Source organism: Saccoglossus kowalevskii, chromosome 18 (assembly GCF_978046115.1).
Source record: "Saccoglossus kowalevskii chromosome 18, keSacKowa6.1, whole genome shotgun sequence".
In the NCBI taxonomy this organism is placed as follows: domain Eukaryota; kingdom Metazoa; phylum Hemichordata; class Enteropneusta; family Harrimaniidae; genus Saccoglossus; species Saccoglossus kowalevskii.
The window spans coordinates 29,973,230-29,988,486 of record NC_140658.1 but is presented as its reverse complement, the minus strand read 5'-3'; the positions used below and the strand labels follow the sequence as shown (position 1 = coordinate 29,988,486).

Below are 15,257 nucleotides of genomic sequence, written 5' to 3'. Positions count from 1 at the left end.
GTGTTGAGTAGAGTGGGTTTTTGTTCTATTTTCAAATCAACTGTGTGGTCATGCATTTAGATGCGAGTCATGGTGTTGAGTAGAGTGGGTTTTTGTTCTATTTTCAAATCAACTGTGTGGTCCTGCATTTAGATGCGAGTCATGGTGTTGAGTAGAGTGGGTTTTTGTTCTATTTTCAAATCAACTGTGTGGTCCTGCATTTAGATGCGAGTCATGGTGTTGAGTAGAGTGGGTTTTTGTTCTATTTTCAAATCAACTGTGTGGTCCTGCATTTAGATGCGAGTCATGGTGTTGAGTAGAGTGGGTTTTTGTTCTATTTTCAAATCAACTGTGTGGTCCTGCATTTAGATGCGAGTCATGGTGTTGAGTAGAGTGGGTTTTTGTTCTATTTTCAAATCAACTGTGTGGTCCTGCATTTAGATGCGAGTCATGGTGTTGAGTAGAGTGGGTTTTTGTTCTATTTTCAAATCAACTGTGTGGTCCTGCAATTAGACAGGGGTTATTACCCGTGGCATATTGACTTGTTTTCATGCGTGTTTGCAGATTTCGCTCCCAATTTTTTTTTTTGGAAACCTTTCAATGTTCTCAGTTATAATAGACCGAAAACCGAAATGACGATTTAGATCAGCAACCCATTGCCAATATTCTCGCTAATATCAAGCAGAGCTCTATGCTTTCATTTGTGTATAACCCGCTGTCAGCAGTGGTGAGTAGGAAGATACGATGCGTTTATTTTTTTTATTGTAGGCACATTAACCCCCACTTTTTAAAAGAACAAATTTCCCTGTGACGATATGAATAGTGATATTAATCATCATATAGACATTTGCTTTGGGTTTACTTGTCGTTTTAACAGTATTTTGCCATAGGATCGCTATATTTTGACCATGACGCTTTGCCCCTTGGTCACAGGTTAGCAACTGAACACGTGGTACACATAAGTGTAGGCATTGGTAGTCCACAAACAACAAGAGCTCTTCGCAGTGCAGGTTAACTAGTCAATATTCAGTACTCTGGGTCTTTTGAAGAGCGCCATCAACGAACTTTAATACTCAGACGCCAATGCACGTTGTGTGCGATGCGCCACCGTGGTTGGTATATTCAAATACTCCAGGCGATACAGTCGGGAATTATATATATAAATTTGAATACGACGATTTCGTCACGGCATGTGGAAATGAGAGAGATCAGAGATCAACCCCGAGAGAGTTACAGGTCGTATTTAGACACCTGGTACTAGGTCACACTATTGCGGGCTTCACAGACAATCAGAATGTCATGTCAATGGCACCCAATGAAGTATGAAACCCGAATTAAAATGTGTTACATTGGCTATTTTGGTCTTTGTGCTAGTTTTGAATTTTCTGTCGGACTGACACCAATAAAAGCTACGTTAGAGGCAACTATGCGAGCACAATTCTTTACTCGATCGATTGGTTAGATGATTTACTTAGCATTCCAGAAGTAAAATATGAGTTATTTTCAGTGTTTAGGTGATGATATTTGCATATAGATGTATACAACCTTTCCATCATTGTTGCAATGATTTTTTTGTGTTGTTCGCCTTACTGTGTTATTACCAGTGTGTACATAGTGTTATGTCGTGTCATGGTGGAAAATGTAAGCATGTTATTGCCTATAGTAAGTGAGCCTCCTTGCCTACTGCCGTTTCGTGTTATGTAATCGTGTTTGTATGCACAATTCATTGTCAATATCACCTTTTAGTTCCTTATAAATGATATCTGTAGTTGTATTAATAACATGCAATCCTAACTTTGATTTCCTTGGGGGATTTGCGCGTTCACAAATTTCAACCATGTGCATGGGAGAAATCGGACTGAAGCACATAAATAGACCCAATTACACTTTGCTGCATTCCAGACAGCACAACCTAAACACTTTAATCCAATCAACCTAACACTTTAATAAATAATAAAAAATAAAAGAGTCTTGGTTCCAAATATTAGAGATTCTCTGTGACGCTTTGGAACTTTTCCTAGGGCACTGAGGTGAAGTATTGAGTGCTGAGGTTCTGAAACGAGATTTGAAAGATTACGCTCTAATTACATCGAGTAATGAGACTAATATTTCACAACAGACGAAGGTGGCGTTCGTGACCATATTGATTGAGAATTAAATGCTGTCATCACTTAGCGAGTTGCAACACAGTCACTCCTTGCACATCGTTGATTGTTTTGCAGATTATTTAACTGTTCTGAGAACACGTGAGAGAAACGATTGTTGCGCCATTATAGCAATATATGTGTACGAGTCGTACTATGACGCATGGTACTTTTTGTAGCATTCATTCCCCAAAATAAAAAGGATTTGCCGTAATTTTACCAATTTATAACTAGACTGCCGATGTCATGACATGCTCACACCATAATGCCTGAATAGATGAGCTATCAACATAGCTGGGTATGTAACTCAGTGAATGTTATTAATATCAGAATATGTGTTTCTGCTTTTAAGTACCGTGTGAGTGAGCGTCACTGCACAACAATTCTTGGATGGTTTACACGTTCAAAGTAACAGAGTTCTGTGAACGAGTTTTACGAACGAATCCATCATTAGTACAGTAAAAAATAAAAAGAAACAAACTACCAATCGTGTACCTTGAATTAAACTCTACTCTCTCCTTCAAACAGACCTTCGTAAAATAGGTACAACCATCATAGTTCGACGTAGATCAGACATTAGGTTTATTACATCAAAATAGATCAAACCGAAATGAACTCAATAATACAAAATGCGAGATCAAACCATGCTTTCGTCCTAGTTGTGCGCACGGTGCAAAATCGTAGAATATATTATTGAGATAAAATTTATTTCTCGATAAATTATAAATTTTATGATTTTCACAAAAACACAAAATTACACATCCTGTATGGCACAGTTCCCGTTAGTTATCAAATTTAAGATATATAGTTTTGTTTTTAGTAATATAGTTTGAAGACAGATATATGGATCCAGGTGAAACATAACACTTATTATATTTAACAATAGATTATGAAGGTGGAGTGCGTAATAACAATAATCAAACACGTATTGACAAAAATTAAGCTTGTAAACGGTATTTCACTGACATTGGAATACTACGATTATTAAAAACGTATGAACATTCCAATGATAATTAATCACAGATTAATCAGTAACTATTAATTTATCTCAAGGAAAGAAAACCCAAATCATCATCAAAATAAAACGTTTAAGGACTATGAATTAAACTAATGGAAATAATAAAATATAAAACAAAATGTTTGATTGTCTCGTCATTACAAAGATTGACAATTGCTAATATACAATTGTTAACAGACGTACGTGGGACTAGATAGAGTATACTTAATTTGGACGCTCACCGCCACGAAACAAGTTCAGGTTTATTGTGAAATGAACAATGATAATGAATGGATCATAATACTTTGCCCTGTAAATGGAATTGAGAACTAGATGGGTTCGGTGAACTCAATGGGGAATAAATAAAAACATAATCTTTCTTCAAAATGGGAATGACTGTTGGAAGGCCAATTCTGGACACGCACTTTGTTCTCGATTGGAGGAAGCATTCAAACGATATCGACTGTGGCTGACACCATTTGAAGGGAGAATCACCAGGTGTGCGTATCAATTATAGCACACATTTCGCGAACATTTACAAAGATAACGATGATGTCAACATTGTTATTATGTCAACAAGTGACTTCACAGATGATTCTGAAAATGTAAATACTCTAATCTAATCGTGGTCAGGTCATTGGTACTTACATATGACCCCTTTATAAAAGGTACAACAGCCGGTGATTTGTGTCATCGAAATAACATGCAGTTTACTACAAGAGATAGAGATAGCGCTGTTAATTTACGGTGGTAGATGTTTCGGTGGCGCATGGTGGTACACTCAGTGTCATGTATTGCCTGTCGGTGCGATTACAAGTCACCGCCTCTAATTTCCGTATTATTCCTAGTGTTCTCACAAACAGCCCAGGCATTTGTATGATGAGGAACATCGCAAAATTAGGAATAACAGAGACTACTGGTCTCGCAGATGATACAAATATTAACATCGACCGCGCCTCGGCGAATAATTGTCTCATACGATCAGTGGCGGGATTTGGGAAACTATGTCCTAAAAGATTCATATTGGTAGAATATCATTATTTGTAGAATATACTAAGTCGTGTGATAGATTGGAATATTATAAAGTTCCTAAAAGATGTACAAAAGATGATTCTTGAGCGATAGAAGTCGTGCAACGTATAGTAATATAGGTGTGCGTATTTTTTGGATTAAAACGACTCGACACAGTGTAACTGTGTCAGGAAATAGACTGTTTTCATGTTGCCAAATTGTTGTGTAATGTTGGAATTTTATAAATACTATATAGTGAGTAAATTTATTGACAGGGATGTTACATTTATAGTTCAATATAGTTATTTATGAAAGATTGAACTTATAAAACAGACGATTATCTCGTTCAGGAAATAGAGAATTCATAATTACTGAACATTAAATTTGACCACACACCTTGAGACAGAATTTATAATTATTAGAGAAAAAATAGATGTACTTGGAAAATACAAAAGAAGCAATGACCTATTGTAACTGTATATTCAAGACAACAATTATTTTGTTCATGTAAACTGTCATTAGTGGACAAAGTCGACAAATCAGTTATATTGTAGCTGTAGAAGTATGAAAGTTGATATTTAGTGCATGCAAAACTGAGAAGAAATCAGAAATCAACTATTTACAGGAACCAGCAATAGTAGAATTTAGTTGTTTATATTTAGTTTAATTAAGATTTTTTCCCAGTTGAGCTGAAGCAAAAATGTCAGGTAGGATATTACAATTTTACAGGCTAATATAAGCGTTTCGTTCTGTAAATTGTTACTTCCAAAAATAAACCTGCTGCAACAAATTTGCATTAAATTACTTTTTAGTGTGAAATATCGATTGAAGATACCCTTTTCGACCACAAACCTTCAATGATAAATCTCAAAACATAACTGTTTACCAAAAATTCCATTTTCGAAAATATGATTTTTGCAATTTTTTACAGAATTTGCCGGACTTTTAATATACTACGAAAGGACACAGACATTTACAATATGTACCACATTTCGTTTATGTTTATAATCTGTTTGGCGTCATGATAACATATTCATAGATTGACTAGTGATCAGTCTGGATGACAATATGCGAAATTATTACGTCTGAGAATCAACACGATTGATTGACCAGTAATATTGTAAATTTATTAGGTAATTATTCACATAATAAAATAATTTGATATTTGCATGATTACACAATTGTTATTTTAATTTCAGCAAGGATCAACTGTTTACTACTTTCTGTAAGTTTTGGGCGATATTGTGATTAACGACCAATGGAACCTAAGTACATTTCAACACGGACAGGCTGGTGACATAACTGACGGTGCATTACTTGGTAGTTGGCTTCAATGTTTTGCTGTTTTACCGCTGCAGTTCGTTCTTTACTTTCAGTGATGTAGTTAGATTATATGTATGACTGCGACGACTGAATAAACTTCGCAATAAACGACACAAATTCTGGGGGGGGAAGCTAGATAATTGCAGTTAGCAAAATATTTGGCCTTTCTAATTATAGACTTGACAGCATTGATGCGTGCAAACAATGACAGTCGATACTATTCATTTACATTGTGCCTAAAGCCATACGTCATGGTGTAACAATTCTTGTATTGTGCGAGTAATAGAGTAGAATTTCATGTAAATAGTATGCTTTAAGGACATTTGTGGCCGTTTTGGCATATAAAATAGAGACTAAAATTGTTTGATTTCAAAAATGTTACATTATTGGTCCTCATAGTTTCGTTTCGAACGAAAATTATGCAACAGATAATATGCAACAACAACAAACTAACAAAAACGAGGTTTAACGAGGTGATAATTATGAGTGTTATGACAGTAGTATAACCACCAACTTTCATCATACACATATTTATAGATTGTTGACACCGCTTGTGTGCAAACTAACTAACATAAATTGTTGCATAGCTGGCGTGGGAAAACTGGAGGTTTGACTTTTCTGTTCTTGGGTTTTGGTGCCACTTTGGGACCATTCATTGTCTTCGTAACTACATGGTACTCATAATCATCGTCATCAAAGTCGATATCTTCTTGTCGACGCGATGGTTTCACGCGGTGGATAGGTCTTCGTCCAGGGGGTGCCGGTACTGCCTGTTCGGGAATCGCCCGAGCTGAAGCGATATCGAGTTCATCGCATTGGTCATCGATAGACGCATATAGATGGTAGTCTCTTACTCTCTGTGCCTGTGCTGCTGTTATGATGTGAAGAGTTCTTCCTATCACCGCGCCTCTTGGTATAATAATCGAGGCACCGTCACGTGGTTTCGATGGTTGTGCACTATGCTCAACAGGTATAACTTTCAACACATCGGTGCTAAACAGTTCCAGTACTTTCTTGTTGTTTTCATTTTGAACCACGACGGCGTGAAGCGTGATCTCTGATTGTATTTCCATTCGTCTGCCTTCACGAATTATGTACTCACGTTCACACTTAAACTCTGAAGACCCTCGTTCCCGTACTACCACCCTTTCAGGCAGACTTTCTGAAAATTCTTTTATTTGGAATATCTGTTCAGTTCTGGGGTCGTCAATTTTTTCAAAATAACCCTCAGCACACATGGGTATCTTGACAGTTTTCGTCTCCATTTTAGTGTGCTCGTCTCGAAGCCTGCATATCAAGACTTCCAACTCATCTCTCACTCCGTGGTGACTGATAGTTATGAATCCTCGGCTAATTACACGCATAGTGTCATCTAAATATACCGAATCTGCATTGCTGAATGGCGAGGACCAGTTTCTAGTCGCTTTGACGAATTCTTTGATGCCTGCTTCCTTGAGGTCTTCAGCATGAGGGTAAAGTATTGGCGAACGACAAAAAGTTCCATTATATGAACTTGGAATAAACATGAAATGTTCACCTCGTTCGTGGTGTACAACAAAGCCTGAAATCTTGCAGCTTTTGTATATTGTCAATATATCGCCATATTTCACGTGATTCTGGGTCGGTTGTCTCTCATCTACCATAACACTGTATGGTAAATCGTTTGGTATTCGTTTAATCTCCTGGATATCGCATCGGAGACAGGAATCCTTCAACATTGCACTCGGGATCACGGCGGGTAGTTGAAGTAGTGGACAACCTTGAAGTAGTGGAGGACGTTGTTACGTCTCATACACCGGACAGTTTATTTTCACAACAATGGTGTGATATCAGCAATGTACAATGAATGACCTATAGGTCTCTATGCACCAATTACTCTGTCCAATAAGATTGATCGTGTTTTCTTGTATACCACGTGAGTCAACCTAGAATGTGCGATAGACTACCTCGATCATACCAAATATTCACATATTACGTAATACATAGTTCTAATCTTCTATGAAGTAGCTTTCTGTCAAACGTCATCACTGATTGCTAGTGTGAAAACGTTAATTATTATATTATCACACCCTGTCTTGACACGGTGCAACCCATAGTATTTTAAGTGTATGGTGAAAATTGATAAATAATGTGCATAACTATAGATATTATCGTCGGTTACTGGTCTAGTAATTGACCCCGTATGAACTTACTAAACTTTTATTATTCGAAAATGTGGATTTTAATGTCAACTTTAATCATTTTCCACTTCTCGAAATTTTTACATACTACGAAAAATACTAAATGTACCACATTTCTTTTCTATTGTAATCTGTTTAGCGTCATGATAACATGTTTCATAGATTGACTAGTGTTCAGTCTGGATGACAATATGCGAAATTATCACGTCTGAGAATCAACACGATTGACCGACCAGTAATATTGTAAATTCATTAGGTAATTATTCACATAATAAAATAATTTGATATTTGCATGATTATACAATTGTTATGTTAATTTCAGCGAGGCACACTGTTACTATGATTGGTTAGTGTTTTCCGAGTTTGCCGTTGACACAAACCAACAAGTTTATTATCCCAATGCGACAAGATTGGCTGCGACATAATGTGTTATTATACGTGTCTATAATTGGTTGAATGTTAATATCATTATGAGTCGTTGCCATGTGATTGGCTAATGTAACTTTAGAAGGCAATCTTATATACGCATCCATTACACATGATTTAACTGAGTATTGAATAAAGTGTGGGTCTTTATTCGGGCAGCTGTAGGCTTCACAAGACGTATCGTGCCGTGTCTAATCATTGGAGCGTACGAGCAGTTATAGCCGAACAATATCTCCAATTATTGCCACTGGAGATTCCGATCCCGTGGAACCTATGTGAAGACTAATCACGAGAGGGATTTATACTTCATGAGCTGTGTATATCCAAAGTCCTAATATTCCTTGGATATGATGAAATAAAATGAAATAATGATACCCATTATTGCATAATCATCGGACTCGGGTGGTGTTGTACATCGCAGACAGTCGCCCTTAATTCCTTAAATAAATAATGTCAGATGGGAGATATCACTGGACGCCTATATATATCACTCGATTCAACCTTACGCAATGACAATGTTGTATCAACTAGAACATAAGCCAAATTGCACGAAGCTCCACAACTATATTATTTACTTTCTGCTACAGCCATGCGCTATTATGACACGTTGATAAATCGTGTATCGTTTTTTTTCTGTGTAGATGAGTACCTGGTGTTATGGTTCGAGTTGTTTGTTGTATTTATGTGTTGAAATTCACCTTTCACGTGGCGCTTTGAGGCTGTACAAGGACCGTATAACAAGTGACGGAAGTTTTTCCACTTCGATTTAATAGTCTATCATGAACCAAAGTTTCAAGTTTAGTTTCAATAGTGTTAAATAAATTTTATTATTGTAAAGTTTGTTATTGTACTCAAGCGTGGTGGTGACAAAAATTCGATCAATTCTTAAAAATGGAATGAAAAATCTATTAAACCACTACAAAATAACAAAGCAACATCAGAGGAATTAATATGGTCCGCATTATTTACTAAATGCTCTGCACAAGCTATTTATAGTGTATTCAAGTCAAACAAGGTTCCTGAATCTTTGTGTTAAGGATTAATTGTCCCAATATTTAAATGTGAACTGAAGTCTCAGCCTACCAATTATAACGGTATAGCTATATCAAATAGTCTTGACTGTTGTCTTGTTTGTTTGTTTGTTTGTTTGTTTGTTTTACATATAATCGGAGCCTGTAAATAGGTTTTATGTCCGTTGATTTTCTAAGAATTATTAAATATAAATACATTGATGAAGACCATTGATAAATGGGTGATCCCGTGGTCTACAAAAGCCAATCACAAGGAAAACAGTTCATTATAAAGAATACGGTGTGAAAATACAATATCTATATTTTTAAATAATATGTTGTTTTTATTTTATGTAGCCTAACACGCGATCTTGCTATGGATAACCCAAATGAGGGATACTCGCCTTTATATGTGGTTTTAACCACGTTTAATAGACCATTTTCCGTACACTGCGAGAATCACGCGTTATGCGTGAAATCGAACGTAAAAACAGGACAGACAAAGGTAGTAGCGTCAAACATTGCGTGGGATTCGACAACCCAAAAATATTTTGGGGCATTTCCATGCTTAATAATGTGCTGTATACATTTGACGATAGACAATTTCGATTAAGTGAGGGTATTCGAAAGCAATATTCCTCTGATCGAAGATCGGCCTGTCGATGTGAGCTACAAAATAAAGAAATTCGAGTTGAAAATCAAATCGTTCGCTTTTTGCGGCAGACGTTCGACGCGCGTCTTTCATGCACCTCGCAAGATCTCGCAGTTGAACGGAAAATCACCTATTAGACAACTGTTTCCTGCTCTTAAAACCACATAATATTTTTTTAACTTGTATTAACGTCTTTCCATGCCACAGACCCATATGATTAACATATAACATACCAAACAGAGTACATAAATATTATGCGAGGGTTTTCTCCTTTATTTGGTTGGCCTTGTATATATATATATATATATATATATATTTCAAAGGTTTATAAGCACTGTTACCGAGTTGGATGTCATTTGTCACGATTAGGGATATGCAAACAATATTATTTTTTAATCAATATGTTTCTTAGCGTGAGATATACTACCCTGTCTCACACCAATACTACAGTTACAATATTAAGGTACCACCATCAATTTTAATACATGACTTCACATCACAATACATTCACTTGACAATTGATAGCATCATATCTTCCCCCGTAATGCCCAAAGAGTCAAAAGCTTTGGCAAAAAAAATACAATACAAATTTCCCCTTTTTTTCCCTCAAATACTTTTGAGGAATAGCATACAGAACAAGTGTATTGTCTGCAGCAGACAATGCCTTGCTGAAGCCTGCTTGCGTACCAAAAATTGCCCCGGTATTATCTTCCATTTGCACAATCTATTATTCAAAATACTGCAGAAAATGTTACCAAATAAATCCAAAAGAATTATACCTCTATAATTATTTGGATCTGATTTTAATCCTTTTTTGAATATTGAGAAAAGCATTCCGCGGGACCAGCCTTTGGGAAATTTTCCCGAATTGAAAATTAAATAACTCATGATTCAAAGTAATTGATTAATTGAACATTTCAAAAACTCAGCAGGAATGCAATCTGGACCAGTCGCTTTACCGTTTTTCAGTAAAGCAACTTCATTCACGATTTCGTCGTCTGCAATGTACGCATCCATATTATCATTTAATGATTCGTCGCTCATTATATTTTTCTCAAATATATAATCAAACGTTTGGCCTCCACCTGGACTCTGATGGTTATGTAACGTGGTAAAGTTTTCCATCCAACATTTACTTGGTATTGGCGGTAGGCTAGCAGACGCTTTCCGATAACTAATTATAGACCACATACCATGCATGCCATCAACGCTATCCCATGCTTAACTGTCTCTGTCAGGTAATCTATCTGCATAACTTAGTTGAATATATGTTTGTTGAATATACTTTTGTAGAAGGAGCGTAAACTCCACAAAACATCACTGTTAGGCAATAAAGTGTAAGTTTAAAAACTGCATCGTTTATATGCGTATTCAACACCTGCCCACCGCGCATAATATCTTTTGACACTCAAATAGACACCCCACCATTTGGTCTTCCCCTTGATCACTCATGCCTTGTCCTAATATTCAACAAAATTTGGGAAAATATTCACTGATATCAACATTGTCTTGTCTAAGTCAGATTTCAAACATATAGAATTTATTAAATTTTGTGCAATATTTAATACAACATTGATTTAAAACATGTTTTGATACACCCTGTACATTCCAACTCATAATATTGATTATCTGAACTATAATGTATGTGCCCTCTCGTCTGACAACAGAATTGGTTTCTTAACTACACATACACTTATTTACTTCCACGTGTATAACTAACAAGTTTTTTTTATTATAATTGACGTTTGTTTGTTTATTGTTCCGTCGCACTTCTTTCTGCTTTTCGAAGAGTTAGTTGTTTATGGATTTCTCTGGTTTGTCGTGATCGTCCAGGAAAATATTTGTACCTGCTTGTCCTTAAATATCACGCACATTGCGACTTTTGGTCTTATAGCAGTATTTCTCATTTCCATTCTCTGTACTCTTTCAAACTCCACGTAAGCAATATCTAGTTTTTCTGATAGCAGATATTTCACTTTTTCTTCCGTCTCATCCCACGTTTCATTTTGAACATCTTCAAAGCCCCGGATTAAAATGTTGCGTTTCTGTCTGTCTTCTAATTCAGATTTATCATTTGATAATGCAATTACGTGCCTTTTATAACTTACAATAACCTTAACCACGTTTTCTAAACCACATAATATATCCAAAGCGTTACAAAATTGTTACAGCAACTTAGAGCACATTATTTATATTTTCATGTTCTTTGTAAATGTTCAATTTACATTACAATGACAATTTGCACGGCCAACCATATCGTCTGAATCTGTATTCAATGCTGGCAAATCCAAAATACCATGAGTGTAGGGAAGATGTCCCAGGTTTCTATACTACAAATACAGCTGACGTAAGTTTATATAATCTAATTCCGCTGATGCGAGTATCTGATTATGGCAGCTGCAATATTTATCTAGACGCAATTAATGATAAAATGTCACTATATACACAATATATTATTTCGCAACAAAATTTCGGCGATAATATGTCAATTCACATGCATAGTTTAGATAAATATTTATTCAAATACGACTACATTTAGCTCACTCGACAGTCTGCAATATATACAGCGAAGTGAAGAAGTAGCATGCATCCAATGTTGGCATATGTGTTATTTGTTTTTTCCATCTGCTACATTTACGTCGATGGTCAGGACGAGAGATATGTTGGTATGTATCGCCGAGTTCTTTACAAACGTTGCCTACCGCATATATTTGAAGGTTATTTCAACGTACCATGCAGCATAACGTATCTTTTCTCTGTACTTCGCAAATGCCTTGTTCCTACTTGCCAATCAAGCAATTATTATTATGAACATAATAATGTGTTTTGTATCCTGGTGTTGTGAAATCGAATCATAGCAATATGAGTCAGTGTGTTAATCTCTCGTCATTTTGGACGATTTGGTAAATCAGATATTCTATGAAGCGAAAATTATTTAGTAAGCAATGTTTTGCCAAGATACTATAGTCATTGCGAAACGCATGATAAGATTGTGTCCGATTTTTTAATATTTTTTTTTCGACATATCAAATTTTGTCTTTCTTGTATATGATAATTGAACACATATTCGAAATAATTATATTTAGATATATAGTACATAAATGGCAACACATAGCATTATAACTGCTTTTATGAAGTAATTGTCTTTATACACTTTGCAACGGGAAATGAGACATGAATCAAAATAATTAGTAGGTTAATATAAATAATAGCTAATGTGAGATATGATCGTATACTTATTCATAGCAAATACCAATCATATCATTATACAGCTCTTTGTACGTTTTTGTTGTAACTCTTATACGTTTTCTGTTTCACTTACCAGTGTAATCATACAATGGAGCTGCTAGTTGTTTTATAACCGTCATTACATAATACATGTAATTTCCCCCAAATTGTTCGTATCTGCAGAGTTGTTGGGGGGCTGTGGTATATGTGATAATACTAACCTCACATCAATGCCAACAGTACATTTTACAATGATATTGTGTCTTTGCCCCGATGTTTGTAAGGTGAAAAGTCTATTTTTACCAGTGATGTCTTGTTTCTTGTGGTCTATTGTCACGAGCGAAGCGTGTACAAATACAGTATGAAAACACGCCGCGTTCACGGGGACATAACGTTCTGTTATTTGAGAACAACGCACTGTTTATAGATGTGTGGACATGAATGGAAAAAACTTCAACACAAATACAAAAAACACAGAAATAAACAGAACTACATTTCAAGACACTAAAATTATTGTATCTTTTTTTAAAGACTGTCAAGACGTATATGATGCAGGCCATACTACCAGTGGGGTATACACGATTTGGCCTCTAGGCGCCTCGAGAGCTTTCCCGGTCGACTGCGAAATGAAGAATGGAAATGGGTGGACTATAATACAGCGCCGGGTGAGTACAGAATTTTAACCGTTCATTTTTAGAGTACTCGGAAGGATTTGGCGAAGTTTATGGAGAATTTTGGTTAGGAAATGACAATCTGTTTTATCTCACCAATGGAAATGGTAAACAATATGAGTTACGTGTTGATCTGACTGACTGGAGAGCTAATAGCGCACAGGCTATTTACAGTGGTTTCCGTATAGAGGACGCATTCAACCGATACCGACTGTGGTTATCATTTTATGGTGGCGCTGCTGGTGATTCTATGAGTATCAGCAATGGGGCTCAGTTTTCAACTTTTGACAGTGATAACGATGACGTCATCAACGCTGACTATGGGAAGAGGTATTCTGGTGGTTGGTGGTATTCTATGTGGTTTTCTGATGATCACACTGCCAATCTAAATGGAAAATTCTATGACAATGGTGACTATAACATAAAGCAAATAATGTCATAGTTAGAACTGTTAAGCAGAAAAAGCAGAATCTTCACTTTAACCCCAATTTAAATTTAATCTCAATCTTAATCCTAATCCAGAATATCGAAGAAGTCCTCATGGTGAATCCTGTTTTCGTGTCTTTTTCATTGCTTGTGAATAAAAAAAAATCTACATTTATATTTCCAACTGATCATCCCTCATGTTCCTTTCAGATTGCCAAGATGCCGTGAGCGCAGGATATACGGAAACAGGCGTTTATGAAATGCGTCCCGAGGGCCTGCCTTATGGAACCCCAGTGTAGTGCCAAATAGAAGGACAGATTGGTTGGACCGTCTTTCAACATCGTGTCGATCACTCGCAAGATTATGACCTATATTGGGAGGATTACAAGCGTAATATTAACGGCGAGTTCTGGCTTGGGAACGAGGCTATACATTTCATTACAAACAACCTGAACAGAGTGTATGAACTACACATTGATCTACAAAAAGAAGACGATCGTTTGTGGTATTACGTGAAATACTCTAATTTCAGTCTTACTAATGAAAACGACAATTATAGACTTACTTTTGATCAATTTATAGAAGACACTGCAGATAATGATTTATATTACCACAAAGATAGAGAGTTTACAACAAGAGATAGAGATAATGATAATTCTCACGAAGATAATTGTGTTAACCGAGGATATGGCGGGGCGTGGAGGTACGGTGATGACGACTGCTATGACGCTTCGATTAATGGCCACTATTTGAGCCATATGAATTGGGATTATGATACTGTCCATTCATATCACGTGACAACATCCATGAAAATTCATTCACCTTGAATTATAGTTTTCAAACTGATATTGATCGGAGTTAGACACTGAACATCGTCTTCGCCTGATTTGTTTGCGATTAAAGTTGAATCAAACTAATGATTTTGTCAGTCTTATCATTTTGTAGCGATGTATACTATAATACACACAATGTCTGCTAGGTTTGTTATTGTTTGCTGTTGATCTGTATTAATGGATTCTTCTATTATTGACAAGTGTTTTCGTCTATATATGGTTTTGTCAGTGTTATCATTATCGAAGCAGAATTCATGGTTGTTTCATGGTTTGCCTTTGGTGACCGTTACAACATCTACGTGTTCATTTCACAAAATTGTTTTTAAATCCATTTGTTTTATGCCAAAACACCGCGTTACACTACAAACAAATACATA

The 15,257-nt window shown here is 36.1% G+C and overlaps 1 protein-coding gene across 1 annotated transcript; it reads left to right on the top strand.

Moving 5' to 3' along the window:
- Positions 1-13,223: 13,223 nt before the first annotated feature.
- On the top strand, positions 13,224-14,346 carry LOC100371122 (fibrinogen-like protein A). The gene is made up of 4 exons (XM_085493059.1): positions 13,224-13,234; positions 13,506-13,615; positions 13,648-14,031; positions 14,258-14,346. The coding sequence occupies exons 1-4, from the start codon at positions 13,224-13,226 to the stop codon at positions 14,344-14,346; spliced, it is 594 nt and encodes a 197-aa protein (XP_085349185.1).
- Positions 14,347-15,257: the final 911 nt, after the last annotated feature.